This window comes from Rattus norvegicus, chromosome 2, assembly GCF_021556685.1.
Source record: "Rattus norvegicus strain SHRSP/BbbUtx chromosome 2, alternate assembly SHRSP_T2T, whole genome shotgun sequence".
NCBI classification, from domain to species: Eukaryota; Metazoa; Chordata; class Mammalia; order Rodentia; family Muridae; genus Rattus; species Rattus norvegicus.
Window position 1 is genome coordinate 118,796,855 of NC_141535.1, and position 16,243 is coordinate 118,813,097.

The following is a 16,243-nucleotide window of genomic DNA, read 5'->3' on the forward strand; positions in this document are numbered from 1 at the left end:
TATATTTGATTATTAATTCGAGAATGTAATTAAAAGTCCAGTCTCTCCTTCAAGTATTTACCTCCCCTCAAACCACTCTTGATCAAACTTTTCCTTCCTGGCAATCGGTTAAATTCCAGCTATTGTCTACCAAACAGGTGTCTTCCTGACTTTGATATCAATGTAGAATTTCAGGGGAGGTTGGTCTAGGATACATTTTATTGGTTAGGAATCTAAGTTATCCTGGAAACAGTTTTGTTTTATTTAATACTTCCAAACCTGTCTGTGTTTAAAAAAAAAAAAAAAGAGCTGTAACTTCTGTCAGCGAGGGAAGGAGAGTAGCCTTGTGTTTGAGTCAGAAAGACGGATTACAAAAAGAGCACAGCCTCTGGACTCCAACAAAGCGGAAAATGTTGGTTTGTTTAGTTTAAAATTAAAAAAAGAAACTATCAACAAATGAACAAAATGTCTATTTCCTACTTCGAGGGCATGTTTGCCGTTTTAACTTTTATCCGCTTAGCATAGGAACCTATTTTAACATTTCCTAACGGGATAGCATTGTGCTCATTTAATGCCGTATCTCTGCAAATCTGCTGTTGAGGGTGTGTTTGTTCCTCCTCCAGATTAGCGGGTCCGAGATGGTTTTTAAAGGAGTTGCTCCGCGCGATGACATGCCCTCTCATCTGATTCCGGGATCGGATCTCGGTAGAGAGGGGGGCACATATCCAGCTTTTGAGAAATCTACCCGACAGTCTGTGGAAATGATGAGCACTCAGGAGCCGTTGCCTCGGCACCTCCACCCTTTACTCCACGAAGAGGCTAGGCCTGGTTAGGGAAATCGCAACCTGAGACTAGCCTTGTGACCTCACGCGCACCGAGGAGCCTGGGGAACGCTTCTTGGGCATCCTGGTCTCAGCGCTGCGGTCATCTGTCTCGCGGAGCAGAAGAGTAGAGAAGCCAAGAGCAGGCCCTGCCTCGGAAACGGACTGCAAAGGGGTTAGACAACCGCCATTGGGGAGTGTGGAAGAATTGGCAGGGGACGAGCCTTCTCTCCTGCAAGCGAACAGAAGACCTAGGCAAAGATCAGCGGGGACAGGCGTGCAGCCCGCCAATTCGCAACTAAGCAAAATCGGAGGAGAATGCACAGCCAGGTTGAGCAAAAAGAGTGAGCCAGTGGGTGAGCCAGGCCTGAGCGCACCACCCATGCTCTGCTGCATTGTGATTCTGCAGCCGCAGGTGGCTGAGCCCCGGTTCCAATCCCATGCTACAGGACTGCCAACAGGGAGGAGGCCCCTCCACCTTTGGAGACTAGGAAGGCCGCCAAATAGGGGTTGAGTTCTCGGAGAAGGCAGAGCCTCCTGGGGCTGGCATCCCGCCGGATCTCCCCAGCCGCGCTGTACCCTTTAGGGGCGTGGCAGGAGCTTTGGGTCTGTAGTCGCCGCGTCCAAGCTTGAGCCCTGGCGGGTTGGCTGGGCGCCCTGCTTTGTAAAGTAGTGAGTCTTTCGAGATCCTGTGAGCCAGCCAGCCGGGTGGGCCAACTTAGCTTAGGTCCACTGAGTCCAGGCCAAGTCCTCAACCCTTCCTTCCTTCTTTTCTCTCTCCCTACCTCCCAAGCTTAAAACGCTGAGAAGCAGAGTGTGTGGTTTGGACTTGGGCAGGCTATTTGGAGATGGGGCAGGGGCAAGGTTCATTAATAAGATCCAGGTTCGAGGATGAGCTTTCGTTTATTAAGTTTAGTATCTTGTTCGTTTTTTAACTGCTGGAGAACCTTTAGTTCCTGGAATTCAAGTCCCAGACAAAGAGCCAGGGAGAGAACAGGACCAGGCTGAAAGGAGTAGAGCTACAGATAGATGATTATCTTTCAATAAACTGCCAAGCTGTGGCTCCAGATCCAGGGCCCGGCAGTTACGTGGGCTGCTGAAGGGTGCAGATACCACAAGTACAACTTGACACCATTGAGCCTACGGTGCTTGTCAATAATCTGTGAATTAGGTGTAGAGACTGTCTCCATAGATCATAACAGTTTCTGAAGGACTCATTACAGCATGGCGTGTCACTGATCTCCAAATTAAGGGGGGAGGGGGTGAGAGAGGAAGAAGGAGTGCCCCCCCCCCCCCCGCCGCCAACAAAAAGCCAAGAAGGGTGGGAGAGGAGATAAAAGTCAGAGCCCCAGCTAAGAAGAAGGCTTTAAAGATTATCAGGCCAGCGATCTGATCTGAGAATTCCGCGGAGATGTGTTTGGAAGCCCAACTCTGAGCCGGGGATGGAAGGGATGCTGAGGATGAGCAGAAGTGGGCCTCAGGGAAAGCTGACTTCTCCGACATTGCTTTTGAGGTTAGAAGAGCTTTTGGAAGCGGCCTCCTGATGTCAACAGAAGGCCTGAAGGATTCCAGCCTGCCCAGGATGGGAGCACAATGATTCACTGGCGTTTAGCATGAGCCACAGGCAAACCTTCCACTGGTAGCCTTGGCTTCTTTTAGGTCTGGTGGTGACTGTGGGTGACTTTCACACACAGGCTTGCTTTAACTTCTTGTTATGCTACAGGTGGAAAACTTTCCTCCGTTTCCTGTAAAAAGCAGTCCAGTCAGTCCAGAAGAGCAGATCTCCCCCTTCCCCTTCCTTCGGCTTCCTTGGGGGTCCCTAAGACTCTTGCTTTCCGAGGCTTCTCACTTTCTGTTGTTGTTCGATTTCCATCGGGTTGAGCTTCCGGAAAGGAAGCTTTTGAGTGACACAAAGCAGAAAGTTATATGAGGTCACCGAGGAAAGAGTGCTCCGGGCTAAGAGTTCAGCTACTTGGACTTTGCTGCAGCAGTCACATGTCACCGGCCTGCATTGCTGTCACTTAATATGGGTCAGAAAAACCTCAAGGAAGGCTTAGGTTTGTTTTCAGATAGCACAACTAAATAAAGTAATTGCAGCTAGACAATTTTAAAGGAACATCTTTTTCTTTAAATTACGGAAACAATCCTGGCCATTGGACAAAAGACATATGTGTATGCCTTTGGTAGGATGAGTTGCCCAAAATATTTGGCTGTCAAATAAGTGTATACATAAACTTCCAAGGGATGATTTGGAGGTGCGAAATGACTAAAGTCTCTCTAGAGTGTTTGGTCTCTCTGGTGATCCCTCCCTGATTTTGAGAATCAGAAGTTCAATTGAAGACCAACAGTGGCTGCTCTTCATGCCCTCGGTTTGTCTTCAACAGGGGAATTTCTGTTTTAAAGCAATTAGATCATCTAATGGGCAAACTACATTTCCCCTGGACAGCCACGGCAGTGGTAGAAACAGAATCTCATGGTTTCTAATTCATGAAACGGAAATGAAAAAAGTGAAGTGTGAATCCTTTGCCCAGAAAAAAAAAATAACAATAATTGATCTGGACTGTCTGAAAGATGTGAAAATATATGAAGCACTGTAAGTTATGTGACTTTTACATACAGCCCAGGAGACTCGAAAAGACGATTATAAATATATATATATATATATATATATTTCAAAGCAAGAGGGAAATATATGTAATTTCTATCTGCCAAACTCTTTTTTTTTTTAATGTATTTACTTCATCAGTGAGAGTTAGCTGGAATAAAGTGAACACAATAGTCGCAGGGCAGACCACCCTGCATTCCTCAGGTTTCAAGAGTCCTTGCAGCTCTTGAGGGAAATTATTTGGTAAAATTGGGTCTGGGCTTCAACAGCCCCTTGTCCATTTGTTGCCTATAACACCACTTCTGAAAATTAAAGGCAAAGTCCTGGAGAGACACAAGAAGAAAAAAATATGATTAAGCAATTTTAAATTAGCAGTGTACCTTGTCTCCATATGGTAAATAAAAAGGGATAGAAGTCTGTGGTTGTTCTTTGTAGCATCTTGAAAAAAGTGGATTATGAACCCTGTCAGTCATCTCTCACACTTACCAAATATAACATTTAACATAGGAAGAAAATGGGATGGGTAAGGCACCGATGAATGAACAACCATTATCGTCAAAGTCATACTATGAAAATTAAGGTATCCCCTACAGGTTTCTTTCAGTGAGGGAAACTTAGGTCAGAGGAAAGGAAGCCTCACAGGAATGGGATTCATTTTCCAATTCCTACCCTAACTTTCAATATTCCAATTTTTCTGGCACATTGCTTATTGATTATTTTTGGAAGGTATGTGATTTTGTGAACTTATTTATTTGGCAAATAAGCCTTCTAAGTGCATTGCTTTATCTCCACCCGTGTTTCCTAAATCTTAAAGCTCTGGTTCTTCTGGAGACTCAGCAGTATCCGCACCTGCCATGTGGAGTGACCCGGCATTTTTGTGACTTAGAGGGCAGAAGGAAGCATTTTACAAAGTAGCACGTTCCAATGTCCTTACTCTGTAATGTAAGTCTCTGTCTTCCTGTAGTATTTGGGGGAGATAGACAAGTGGAACCTTGTCGGATTCCTCAGCCTTTCCCCAAGCCTCCCAATATTCTCTGCATCTTTGGCCTTTAAAATCATGAACTTTCCTATAGTTTCTGTATTTCAGTTTTTGGATTTACTTGCCTCTTGAATACCAGAGTCCAATGTAATTTTCCTCGCTGTAGAAGGATCCCTGCTATGTTGTGGTCAGAAGAGATGCTTGGAAGGTTAGCATTTAAAGGAAAGAGGGACTTAACAAAAGGGGTTGGGGGGGCACTTCGTCTGGCTAAAGCTGGTTCCCAATATATTTAACCAGTTCCAGAATTAGAAAGCCTTTCTGTACATTTTCTCCTATTTTTCTTGCTTCTTTTCCTTATGTAATGAAATTAAAACTTTTGGAGCCCACAGTTGACATTTTTCAGAAAATTGAGTTATCAAGGCAGTAATTATTTCTCGGGGAGATAAAACTCTCATAGCCCTAACTGTCAAATAGGGCCCTTTTCAGATTTTAATTACAAAATAAAATTAGTCTGCTCTTCCTCGGAATGGTTGGCGAGTGGTTAAACAGAGCTCTCCCCCAATACTGGTGGTCGTCAAACTCTGCTAATTAGCAATGCTGAGAAATTCCAGTTAACAAGGGCATTCTCGGAGACTCGGCAGGTCCCCCGCCGTTCGCCTTCATTTCCATAAGGAGATTAGGAGAGGAGGGGAACCCACTCAAATGCAGATGCAGGAGCGAAGCGTTTTTAACAAGCATCATAATAGTAAGATGCTTGGCTAGTTCTCGCTAATTACTGCAACTTAAACCTCTATTTGCCACTAAGAAGAAAAAAAAAAATAAGTCTACAGTCCGCACCTCCACAACATTGTCAGTTGGCTTCAGATATAATAATACTCGAGGAGAGAAAAATGTAAAAGATTTTAAAATAAAATTGGGTTATACTTGGCAGTTAAGGCTTCTGGCTTGGGCCAATAGCAGAGCAAAATAAAATCTGATTACTCCAGGCATATGCTAATCACTAATGCTGGTCTAAAAGTGTATAGCTTTTTTGCTGCCCATGAAGGGAAGTGTTACATTAGATGAAGCACTTCCAATTTTCATAAACTATGCCAGTAGCAACATTTTAAATTCTCAGAGGATGAAGCACCCTGTTCCAAGTCTTTTTCTGATTGTCTGCTAGTCAATAGTATATTGTCGCTGGAACTATAGTCAGCTAGTATAACCCCAAAAGAGGCTTGCTTCTGTCATGGACTGGGGCTGTTATAGTTATTATTATAAGTATAATAATACTCAGGGGACTATGACAGTGTTGGATTGAAATCGGGTGGCCAGTGATCTAATTTTTTTTCAATATGTTCTAAAAATATTCTAATGAGAAAATGGGTTTTGCTACCACCATCTTCTTTAATCTTATTTTCGTCTCACATTATTATGCATAAACACCAGCCACCATTAGTTTATTGCCTCTGATAAGTAGAGTAGACTTAATTAAAAAGAAAGCTGCAAATAAATACTACAAATGATAACACGACTGTAATGCACTCCCATAGTTTATTCATATGATAAAGCAATTAACAAGAGACCTAGCCAGACCCCTTACCCTCTTTAAGTAGATTATTATAGAGTTCAGGTGCAAACACACATCTGAGAGGTTCACAATAACCCAATGGGGGAAGAAAAAATATTCTGCTTCCTACTAACCTTGAAAGATATCAAGATTTAAAAAGATGTTCTTTTATCATCATCCATTATCAGTATTTATATTAATAAATATTCGCCACCGTTGTCCACATCAACTCACTGGGTTTTTTTTTTTTCTTCAAACTTAATTATCCATAAGCTTTTTCTAAGTTTTCAGAAAAATGCTATTAAGCACCCACCAATACATACACAATCACAAAGTGAGTGCTCGGCCTGCCCTTCGTGGCGCGCGGACAATCATAATTCATTCATACTTTGAATCTCATAATTTATACCTATTTTCCCCTCGTTTAACCTCCCACTTATCTGGCGGTTCTATGTACATTTCTAAGTTAAGCAAATTAAATTTGATTCTTATGATTTCGTCCCACGGCTTATATGATATGTTAACTTTTCTTTTGTTTAGATTATGTGTAATTAGTTTGATCTTCCATCCTCCTCTTTTTTTTTTTTTTAACTTTATTTTTACACACCTTTTAAAGGTGAAAACAGTCTTGGAAAAGCGAGTCCACCAGCAGGGGGCGCAGCAGCCACATCTCAGAAACCAGGCGCGCTGAAAAGTCGGTGGCCGCCTTCCCTAGCTCAACCTTTGCTCTAGTCTCCAGAGATTCGTGTTGAGCGTAATGGTACACCCCGATTAAGCAGAAAACAATGTTTTAATTTAAAGAGTCCCAAATATTTACGCGTTTCTATAAGTCCTTTCTTGGGTTCCCAAGGACTAAAGCAACCAAAACTTAAAGAGAACCTGGGGCAGAAAGAGGGTGGAGTAGAGAAGAAATTATTTATTTCAAGTTTACAAAGATTCTTTACCACAACTTTTCTGGGTCTTAAGTGGGCATAGTTAGCTGAGTGTGACAATAACAGCCAAGCCTGGGAGAATAGGGTTTGGAGACCTGGGGGTGGGTAAGAAGCGGTGGTGGGCAGAGAGGGGAGAATAAACAGGGCAGTTTGTAAGGACAATGAGCGGAGCGTGGCCGGCAGATACCCTTCTGAACGTTTTCTTTAGGCTGAGTTGGGGTAGATGAGGGGAGGAGGGGCTGCGAGAGTATTGCAGAAAAAAAAAGTAACCCTGATGGTTTAAGCTCTTTATTTAAAAAAAAAAAATGGCATCGGGACTTTTTTCCTTCTCTCCCCTCTTTTGTACCCAAGTGCATTTTAGCCACAAAGGTTCCAACAAGAGAGTGGAAGGAAACTTAGACGGGGCTTTGTTTGACTCCGTGTAGCGACAACAAGAGAAACAAAACTACCTATTTGTAACGGACGTGGTGCTGTGGCTCTGGGCTTTTTGAGCGCCTGCCGATTGAAATCTTTACGTCTGGACAATGGGAGATCGGCTAAAATTACCCTCTCGGGTCCTGGGCGGGCAAGATTCTTGAGCCCCTACCCCCGCCCCCAGCCCATTCTCCCACAGCCTGGGCTTGCTCGGTCCCGGCTCCTCGGGTTCGGCCGGCCTTCCCTCTGCGCACGCCGCCTGCACCTGCACCTCTGGACCCCGCGCGTTTCCCAGGCCCCGGCGCCTCTCGGCCGGGCCTTCGCGACTACCACTGTGCCAATCAGCAGGGGCAATGCGGGCTGCGCTGCCCCATCCTGGGAACGCTGCGTGGGAGGGAGTTTGTGAGCGCAGCCTAAATGCCACCTCCGTGCCTCGCGGTGGGATGCCAGGAAGTTGCGTGACCCTCCCCCATCCTCTGCCCTCTGGAGCTTCTTTCTGTTGATTCTTTCGTCCCCTAGCTCTCATCTGAAATTGCCATCACTGAAATCCTCTTGTGTCGGGGTTGGGGGTTAGAAAGAGAGGGAGGAGTGAGTTCAAGCTTTGCGTTTGCACCCTTTAGATGGGACAGATTGGTGGAGGAGGGAGTTAGGGTTCAGGACACGTGCTGTGGTTCCTTGAGCCACACCTGAGTCGGCCTAGAAGAAGGCTGTGTACAGGGCCTGGCCCTAGCTCTACAGTCAGCCATATGGGCAGAGGACTCCTGTTTGGGAACCCAGCCGATGACGCGGAAGCCAGGAGGGCGCTGAGGCCTGGGTCTAACTTCTGGTCTGTTCTGTGAGAAAAGGGGGTGAGTGGGTGTTGGCAACAAGGTTGGAAGAGGGGCTGGGACAGAGAGCAGTGCCGCGGATGAGCGGAGGAACAATGGCACACCACCTCCGGCCCTGCCAGCTTCCTGAAATACTAGTTGGACGGTCGCCCCGAACCACCCATGGGCATCGCCCCACCCTGGCCCCAGCTTTCCGCGCCCCATCCACCCTTATGTACCCAAGAGAGAGCCAATATTCCGTAGCATGGGGGAAAGGAGCTGTCGTCTTGGTGCTGTTTACCCACTTCCTTCGAACAGGCGTGCCGCCGTGACCTGTTGCTGAGAACGGGGGGGGATACAAAGGTTCCCCCGCGGCGGGCTGCAGGCTGCGGGCCCGCCTCCCCGGCGCGGTTCGGGGCACAGCGCTCCGCTGCGCTCGGCTCGGCGGCGCGGCAGGCCCCGCCCCCTTTCATGCAAAACCCTCTGGCGAGGCTGGGCTCCGGCGCAGGAGCCGGCGCTCGCTGATTGGCCGCCGGAAACCCATTTATTCCCTGACAGCCCCCATCACATGGATGGTTGTCTATTAACTTGTTCAAAAAAGTATCAGGAGTTGTCAAGGCAGAGAAGAGAGTGTTTGCAAAAAGGGAAAAGTACTTTGCTGCCTCTTTAAGACTAGGGCTGGGAGAAAGAAGAGGAGAGAAAAAGAAAGGAGAGAAGTTTGGAGCCCGAGGCTTAAGCCTTTCCAAAAACTAATCACAACAATCGCGGCGGCCCGAGGAGGAGAGCGACTGTTTTTTCATCCCAATTGCACTTCGCCCGTCTCGAGCTCCGCTTCCCCCCAACTATTCTCCGCCAGATCTCCGCGCAAGGCCGTGCACGCCGACGACCCCGCCCGCGGCCCCTGCATCCCGGCCCCCGCGCGCGGCCCCCGCAGTCCCGGCCGGGCCGAGGGTCGGCGGCCGCCGGCGGGCCGCGCCCGCGCCCAGCGCCCGCATGTATAACATGATGGAGACGGAGCTGAAGCCGCCGGGCCCTCAGCAAGCTTCGGGGGGCGGCGGCGGAGGAGGCAACGCCACGGCGGCGGCGACCGGCGGCAACCAGAAGAACAGCCCGGACCGCGTCAAGAGGCCCATGAATGCCTTCATGGTGTGGTCCCGGGGGCAGCGGCGTAAGATGGCCCAGGAGAACCCCAAGATGCACAACTCGGAGATCAGCAAGCGCCTGGGCGCCGAGTGGAAACTTTTGTCGGAGACCGAGAAGCGGCCGTTCATCGACGAGGCCAAGCGGCTGCGCGCTCTGCACATGAAGGAGCACCCGGATTATAAATACCGGCCGCGGCGGAAAACCAAGACGCTCATGAAGAAGGATAAGTACACGCTTCCCGGAGGCTTGCTGGCCCCCGGCGGGAACAGCATGGCGAGCGGGGTTGGGGTGGGCGCCGGCCTGGGTGCGGGCGTGAACCAGCGCATGGACAGCTACGCGCACATGAATGGCTGGAGCAACGGCAGCTACAGCATGATGCAGGAGCAGCTGGGCTACCCGCAGCACCCGGGCCTCAACGCTCACGGCGCGGCACAGATGCAGCCGATGCACCGCTACGACGTCAGCGCCCTGCAGTACAACTCCATGACCAGCTCGCAGACCTACATGAACGGCTCGCCCACCTACAGCATGTCCTACTCGCAGCAGGGCACCCCCGGTATGGCGCTGGGCTCCATGGGCTCTGTGGTCAAGTCCGAGGCCAGTTCCAGCCCCCCCGTGGTTACCTCTTCCTCCCACTCCAGGGCGCCCTGCCAGGCCGGGGACCTCCGGGACATGATCAGCATGTACCTCCCCGGCGCCGAGGTGCCGGAGCCCGCTGCGCCCAGTAGACTGCACATGGCCCAGCACTACCAGAGCGGCCCGGTGCCCGGCACGGCCATTAACGGCACACTGCCCCTGTCGCACATGTGAGGGCCGGACCGCGAACTGGAGAAGGGGAGAGATTTTTCAAAAAGATACAAGGGAATTGGGAGGGGTGCAAAAGAGGAGAGTAAGAAAAATCTGAATGCTCAAAAGGAAAAAAAAAAAATCTCATTACCCGCAGCAAAATGACAGCTGCGGAAAAAAACCACCAATCCCATCCAAATTAACGCAAAAACCGTGATGCCGACTAGAAAACTTTTATGAGAGATCTTGGGACTTCTTTTTGGGGGACTATTTTTGTACAGAGAAAACCTGAGGGCGGCGGGGAGGGCGGGGGAATTGGACCATGTATAGATCTGGAGGAAAAAAACTACGCAAAACTTTTTTTTAAAGTTCTAGTGGTACGTTAGGCGCTTCGCAGGGAGTTCTCAAAAGTCTTTACCAGTAATATTTAGAACTAGACTCCGGGCGATGAAAAAAGTTTTAATATTTGCAAGCAACTTTTGTACAGTATTTATCGAGATAAACATGGCAATCAAATGTCCATTGTTTATAAGCTGAGAATTTGCCAATATTTTTCGAGGAAAGGGTTCTTGCTGGGTTTTGATTCTGCAGCTTAAATTAAGGACCGTTACAGACAAGGAAGGAATTTATTCGGATTTGAACGTTTTAGTTTTAAAATTGTACAAAAGGAAAACATGAGAGCAAGTACTGGCAAGACCATTTTCGTGGTCTTGTTTAGGGCAAACGTTCTAGATTGTACTAAATTTTTAACTTACTGTTAAAGGCAAAAAAAAATGTCCATGCAGGTTGATATCGTTGGTAATTTATAATAGCTTTTGTTCAATCCCACCCTTTTCATTTTGTTCACATAAAAATATGGAAATTACTGTGTTTGAAATATTTTCTTATGGTTTGTAATATTTCTGTAAATTGTGATATTTTAAGGTTTTTTCCCCCTTTTATTTTCCGTAGTTGTATTTTAAAAGATTCGGCTGTTATTGGAACCAGGCTGCCGAGAATCCATGTATATATTTGAACTAATACCATCCTTATAACAGTTACGTTTCCAACTTAAGTTTTTACTCCATTATGCACAGTTTGAGATAAATAAATTTTTGAAATATGGACACTGAAATTATGCCTGAGTCTTTCATTTCTTTGGCTAGCATGCTTGTACATAACTTCTTGGGGGATTGGATAACTGTTCAGCCACCAAGATCTTGGTGTTACCAGCAATGTCTGTTAGCATTAACTGCAGAAGAAAAAAAATGGCTGGATGATTAAAAACGGGAAACTGAAATGCGCTGACATTTCTAGAATAGAAACTAGAAGCATATATTGTAAGTCCACCCCCTCCTTTCCTGAGCAGCGTGAATAAGCGCGATGTGGGCTTAAGCTCTCTTGTAGCACTTGTTGCCAGAACGAGACGATTCTGAAATTTTTCGTGTAGCTTAGTAGATGGGGTACTGAGCCAAATCAGAACCAGGTTGGCTGGGTTGGTTTTCATTTTCTTCACAACACAATGGCCCTTTGAAATGTGGTTTATAGGGGAAAATGATGCTTCTTGTATCGGAATAATTACAAAGTAGACACGCCGAGTGTACTGCCGGGTAGGTGGTTGGGTGACTCTCGCCCTGCTATTGTATGAGGAAACAAGTGGTTTTCTGTCTTTGTTTCCTGACTTCATAAACTTTGTCCTCTACGTTTTCCTGTTTGGGGTGAGGGAAAAGCGAAGAGCGGCTTGCAAAAATTCCCTTCATTATCATGGACTTTTTATTTATTTATTTCCCCCCTTTCTTCCCCCACCCCCCACTCCGGATTCCACTTCTTAATTTGGCAGCGCGGGTCCAAGCCTGTAGTCCCAAATCGGATAATCTCTGCAGCTGGTTACACGCAAAAGAGAAGCCAGGCAACAGACATATTACAGAAGAAAGCTCTCGACTCCGAGGTAGATATTTCGCGTTGTGCGCTCTGATCACATTTGGACATGATTGTGCTTTTGATCTGTTAACTGTTTTACTACAGTAGTAGAGAGAGGGGGAGGAGAGAGGGTGGGGAAACGAGATTGGATTTGCTGTTTTCTTTTGCCCCAGGAGAAGTAAAGAGGTTGGCGACGTCCTCGGCTGGAGCGGAAAAGTTGGGGGAATCGCCGTGGTCTTTAATTTAAGCAGCGGGTTCTGGCATAGCAGAGGCTGCTGGCCCGCTTTGCTTTTTGTGGGGGGAGGGAGGGACGGGGAACTCCTAGCTTCGGTCATCTTCTGTCCAAAGGCACCAAGAACCAGGAATGGGGCGTCCTTATGGAGTTCTGCATTGCTTCTCTATTTCTAGAGCGTCCTCTCGCTGCACCTCTGCAGAAGTTAGGATCCCTTGGCGCCTTCTGCCCTTCAGTCGGGTACCGGCCGCAGCCAGTTCTCTCAGCCTCTAGGCCTGGGTCGCCTCTTTTGCAAGAAAGTAATTTCTTTCTTGAGGAGCAACTAATGTCCCGTGGAGGATTATGAAGGTCTCGTTTTCTGTGTTCTTATTTCTTCTCGGTCGCTTCATTTCAGGTGTATAGCGGGTTGTTTACTTCTTTATTTTCGTTTTAGGGTGATGTACTGGGAAGGGACATTTATTCAGTTCCCAGTCCAAGCTAGGCAGTTTCCCTTCTAATTAATGCAGAGACTCTAAAAGAATTTCCCCGGGCTCGGCCAGCCATTGTGATGCATATAGGATTATTCACGTGGTAATGAGCACGTTCGACAGTTCTTGCTCACACATAGGAATAAAAGAAACTTTGAATAAAGAACCAAATGACGGTGTTGGAGAGAGGAGGATATTCCCGGAATTCAAGCCAATGGACAGTATAGAATGGATATATTTGAAAATTAATATATCTTAGAGGTATATATAAAGTTTACAAGAATCGACCCGATTCAGCCTCCCAACTTAAAAACAAGAAAAGGGCTTGGTGTATCTGACCCAAACCAAACACTTCGGGGAGATACTCAGGTTCAAATGTTTTGCAGGACCGAAGAGCACTTTTTCCGAGTTGAACTCTTTTAAGTGATTACCCCTCTGCAAAAAGGGAGATGCCTCGTTCTTCCTCATATCCCACCATATCTCCAAACCAAACAGTTTAAAAGCAGAAGAGGCCAAAGTATTTTGTTTGTCAATCTAGATGCTTTGATAGACTGCAGCTGAAGAACACTCATTGCGTTGCCCATTTCATTCAGTTAGAAAACAGTTCTCAAGATGTGTAATTGCGTACCTAGACTAATAATAATAAGCAAATACTTTTTAAGAATAATTTCATTTTTAAGAAAAGAGATAGTCATAATTCTACCTAGAGAGGGCTTGCTGCTGTTGCTGCCTGTTAACTTCTTTTCCTTTCTTTTCTTTTTATTCTGGTCAGCGAGGCTTCATTTTCAGTCCAGAGGGGAATTTAAATGTTGCTTCGACTTTATACACAGACTAGAAATCTGTCCCAGGATGAGCATAGAATCTACCCTTGCTTAAGTCTTTTTCTTCCACACCCACCCCCTCCGTATCTTAAAGAGTGTTAAAATATTTTTGCTGAGCGGGAGTAGATTAACAAGGTTCCTTTGCCAATGCCGGAAAGCTGGTATCACAGACCATCCCAGGGGAAAATGGCTCACATTAACCACTAAATGAATATTTGACAAGGGCTCATTCGGAGGTATTATTACTATAAATGTGTCCCTACTGGACTTTTCAAGGTCAAAGAGCAACGCCTCAATTAATTATTTAGACTGCTAGTAGATTTGGATGTAATAGCTGTACTTATTTCTGGGAAGCGACACGTTCTTGCAGTGGAGAAACCTCCTGAGACTGTCCATCAGAAGCATCTCCGATGGAAAGGTGTGTGAAGCCCTGGCTTGCCCAGGCTGACTTTTTTTTTTTTTTTTCATGAAATGTTTTCCGGGGCCAAGGGAGAGAAATACTCCCCCCTCCCCGAACCCCCATTTCAGCTTTCAGTGACTATTTTTAGTTTAAGAGGAAAAACAATATAATTTTATGTTCATTTTGGCACGGTGTCTAGCAAGATCTTCTAGAATTTGTGATATGGGGGGAAACTGGGTGGTATTTCATATACCATGTGCCTTGTCTAAATAGCAAAGCCCCTCCCTGTCAGGCTTTGAACTTTAGGTAGGGTACACATTCCTGCTGGTCAATAAAAGCAAGGGTTTGAAATGGAAGGAACCAGGCTCAGTGTACTGAGTTCTGGTAATGGCAGAGTAAATTGAGGTGCAAGGTGGTCCCCACTTCTATTGGTCTGAATGCTGTGAGGGGGGCGCATTCCTGCCATGTCACAGGTTTCTCCATGACCCTAGGTAAAATGGTAATCGAATGATTTTGAGAGTAAGATTCCTTCACAATAATATAAATTGAATGAATAAGAGATAAGCTGGGGGGGGGGGTAGTAATTACAGCCCAATTCATTCAGCTTTTCAGAACTTTTGTTGTAGGCACTCCATTGACTGGGTTTGAGCTGCCAGTTTTCTCACATTAAAAAGGAGCTGATCAGCGCCTGGGGGTGGGAGGGGGGCAAGGGCTACTGCTAAACTGCATAGTGCTGGGGTCTTCATTTAGAACCATTAGAAGAGCGAAATTAAACCGTGCCTTTGTGTGTGCGTGAGGTTTATACTTTTCAACTGCTCACAGTTTATAGCTAACTGCTCTGAAATTGAGGTCTGACTGTGGCCTGCTAGTTGGCATCTCTTATCTGTCTGTCTGTCTGTGTCTGTCTGTCATCTATCTCTCTATCTTGTGATTGAAAGCACTTTTGTCTCTGCTCCCCCCCCCCCATTCCTTGCTTTTGAAAGTTTTGAGAAATAGACACTCATATTTTTCTACCTGGAGTTTCTTTTGGCTATAACTGTTAAAGGCCACGACTGAAGCTTGCAATCCCTCCCACACCCCCACCCTACTATTACTTTAAAATAATTTGCATCTCTGTGGGGTTTTTTTTTTCTCTGTTTTTGTTTGTTTTCGGCTGCTTCTCCTAGCTCTTGGAGCTAAGACTTCTTTCAGGCTCCGCCTGGGCCTGGGGTTGGGGATTGACTCCATCATATTCTTACCTTTTTTTTTTTTTTTTTTGACCTGACTTGAAAGATGTCTGACTGCCTCTCCCTAGGGACTTTATCTAGGAGATGGACCCCTTAAAAAAGGGAGAAACTCTGGCTTTTACTGTGAGAGTCTGGATAATGTCCAAAGGCACACAGCCTCTGGAAATTTAAAATAAAAGGCTCAACAGCGCTTTCCAAAGACAGGGAAATGGCTCAAACTGCAGGATTAGGTCGACGTCTTTCATAATTATTTTCTATTAAAAACTTTCCCGGAAATGTGTTTGTGACACCAGCCGGGAGCCTCCTTTCTTCTAGGGATGCTGGCCAGCTCTAGTATTGTTATTCTCCGCGAGGATATTTTCCTTCTGTGGCCTTTAGAAAATAATGGACGACTCGACTTTCTTGTTTTGACTAACGAAACCTCTCTTGGAGAGACTGGAGTACACAGGTAAGCAGGGATTTCTCTACTCAGAGCCCTCTTTCTGTGTGCGGTTCCGGATAGATTGTATTTTGTACTTTGGTAGAACGGGAATAGTGCTGATTGCCCGGACGCTGGTGTCAGTTCCTCTCCAAAAGCAAGCGGTGATCTTTTTCATTTGAAGGACGCAGAGATTTATTTGCTACTTCTGGGCCAGCGTTCGCACTAGAAGTAGTTTTTTCTAGTTGGCAGGCAGGTCAGGTGATTCAAAGCTCGGAGGGACCATTCGTTTTATGACCCCATCTGCTTGTCTATAGCGAGTCAAGTGGACACGGACGTATAAAGATTTCGGCGCTTTGAACCACTTTTGCTTCTCTAGGCCCAGGTTCGGCAGGGCTGAGCTGAGATCTCTCCAGCCTCCTGCAGGCTGCCTGAAGGGAAGGGACCGCAGGGCCAAAGCCTGGAAACTGTGGCATGGTACCGACTGGAGTTGGTAGCTAACCTGGACTGACTAGGACCTGACGTCACTGCGGCCAGGCCCCCATCCCCAGAGACTCCCCGAAAAGCTGCGGAGGGGTTCCCAGTGTCTCTGCCCTGCCTCAATACTGCAAGGAAAGAAAGTTGCCGGAGTTCCTTTGCTGTTACAGAGTGCCCTGTCTCCTGCGCAGGAGCCCGAACCCTCTATATGTTGAGTTCCTGGCCTTCTGGCTTCAGACCCTCAACATCAGAAGCTGTTGAACTAGGTGTTATCTTCTTGATATTTTAT

At 46.6% G+C, this 16,243-nt stretch overlaps 2 protein-coding genes across 23 annotated transcripts in view; both read left to right on the plus strand.

Annotated features, from left to right (window-relative positions):
- Nucleotides 1-16,243, plus strand: part of LOC103691527 (uncharacterized) — a 618,188-nt gene that overhangs the window by 557,225 nt on the left and 44,720 nt on the right. For 7 of the 22 annotated variants that reach the window (XR_015671553.1, XR_015671552.1, XM_087636959.1 and 4 more), the window contains one exon: nucleotides 11,834-11,941. The exons of 14 other annotated variants lie outside the window; for them this stretch is intronic. Coding sequence is in view for 5 of the 8 variants with exons in the window: in XM_087636959.1 (XP_087493085.1) it covers nucleotides 11,834-11,941 (108 nt within the window). In the remaining 3 variants the exon portion in view is untranslated. Of the gene's footprint in view, nucleotides 1-11,833; nucleotides 11,942-15,010; nucleotides 15,508-16,243 lie in introns of those variants that run through there. One more of the 22 variants, XR_015671559.1, reaches the window with a different exon arrangement.
- Sox2 (SRY-box transcription factor 2) lies at nucleotides 8,716-11,128 on the plus strand. The gene is given in 1 exon segment (NM_001109181.2): nucleotides 8,716-11,128. A coding segment is annotated over 1 exon segment (960 nt). The 5' UTR covers nucleotides 8,716-9,078; the 3' UTR covers nucleotides 10,039-11,128.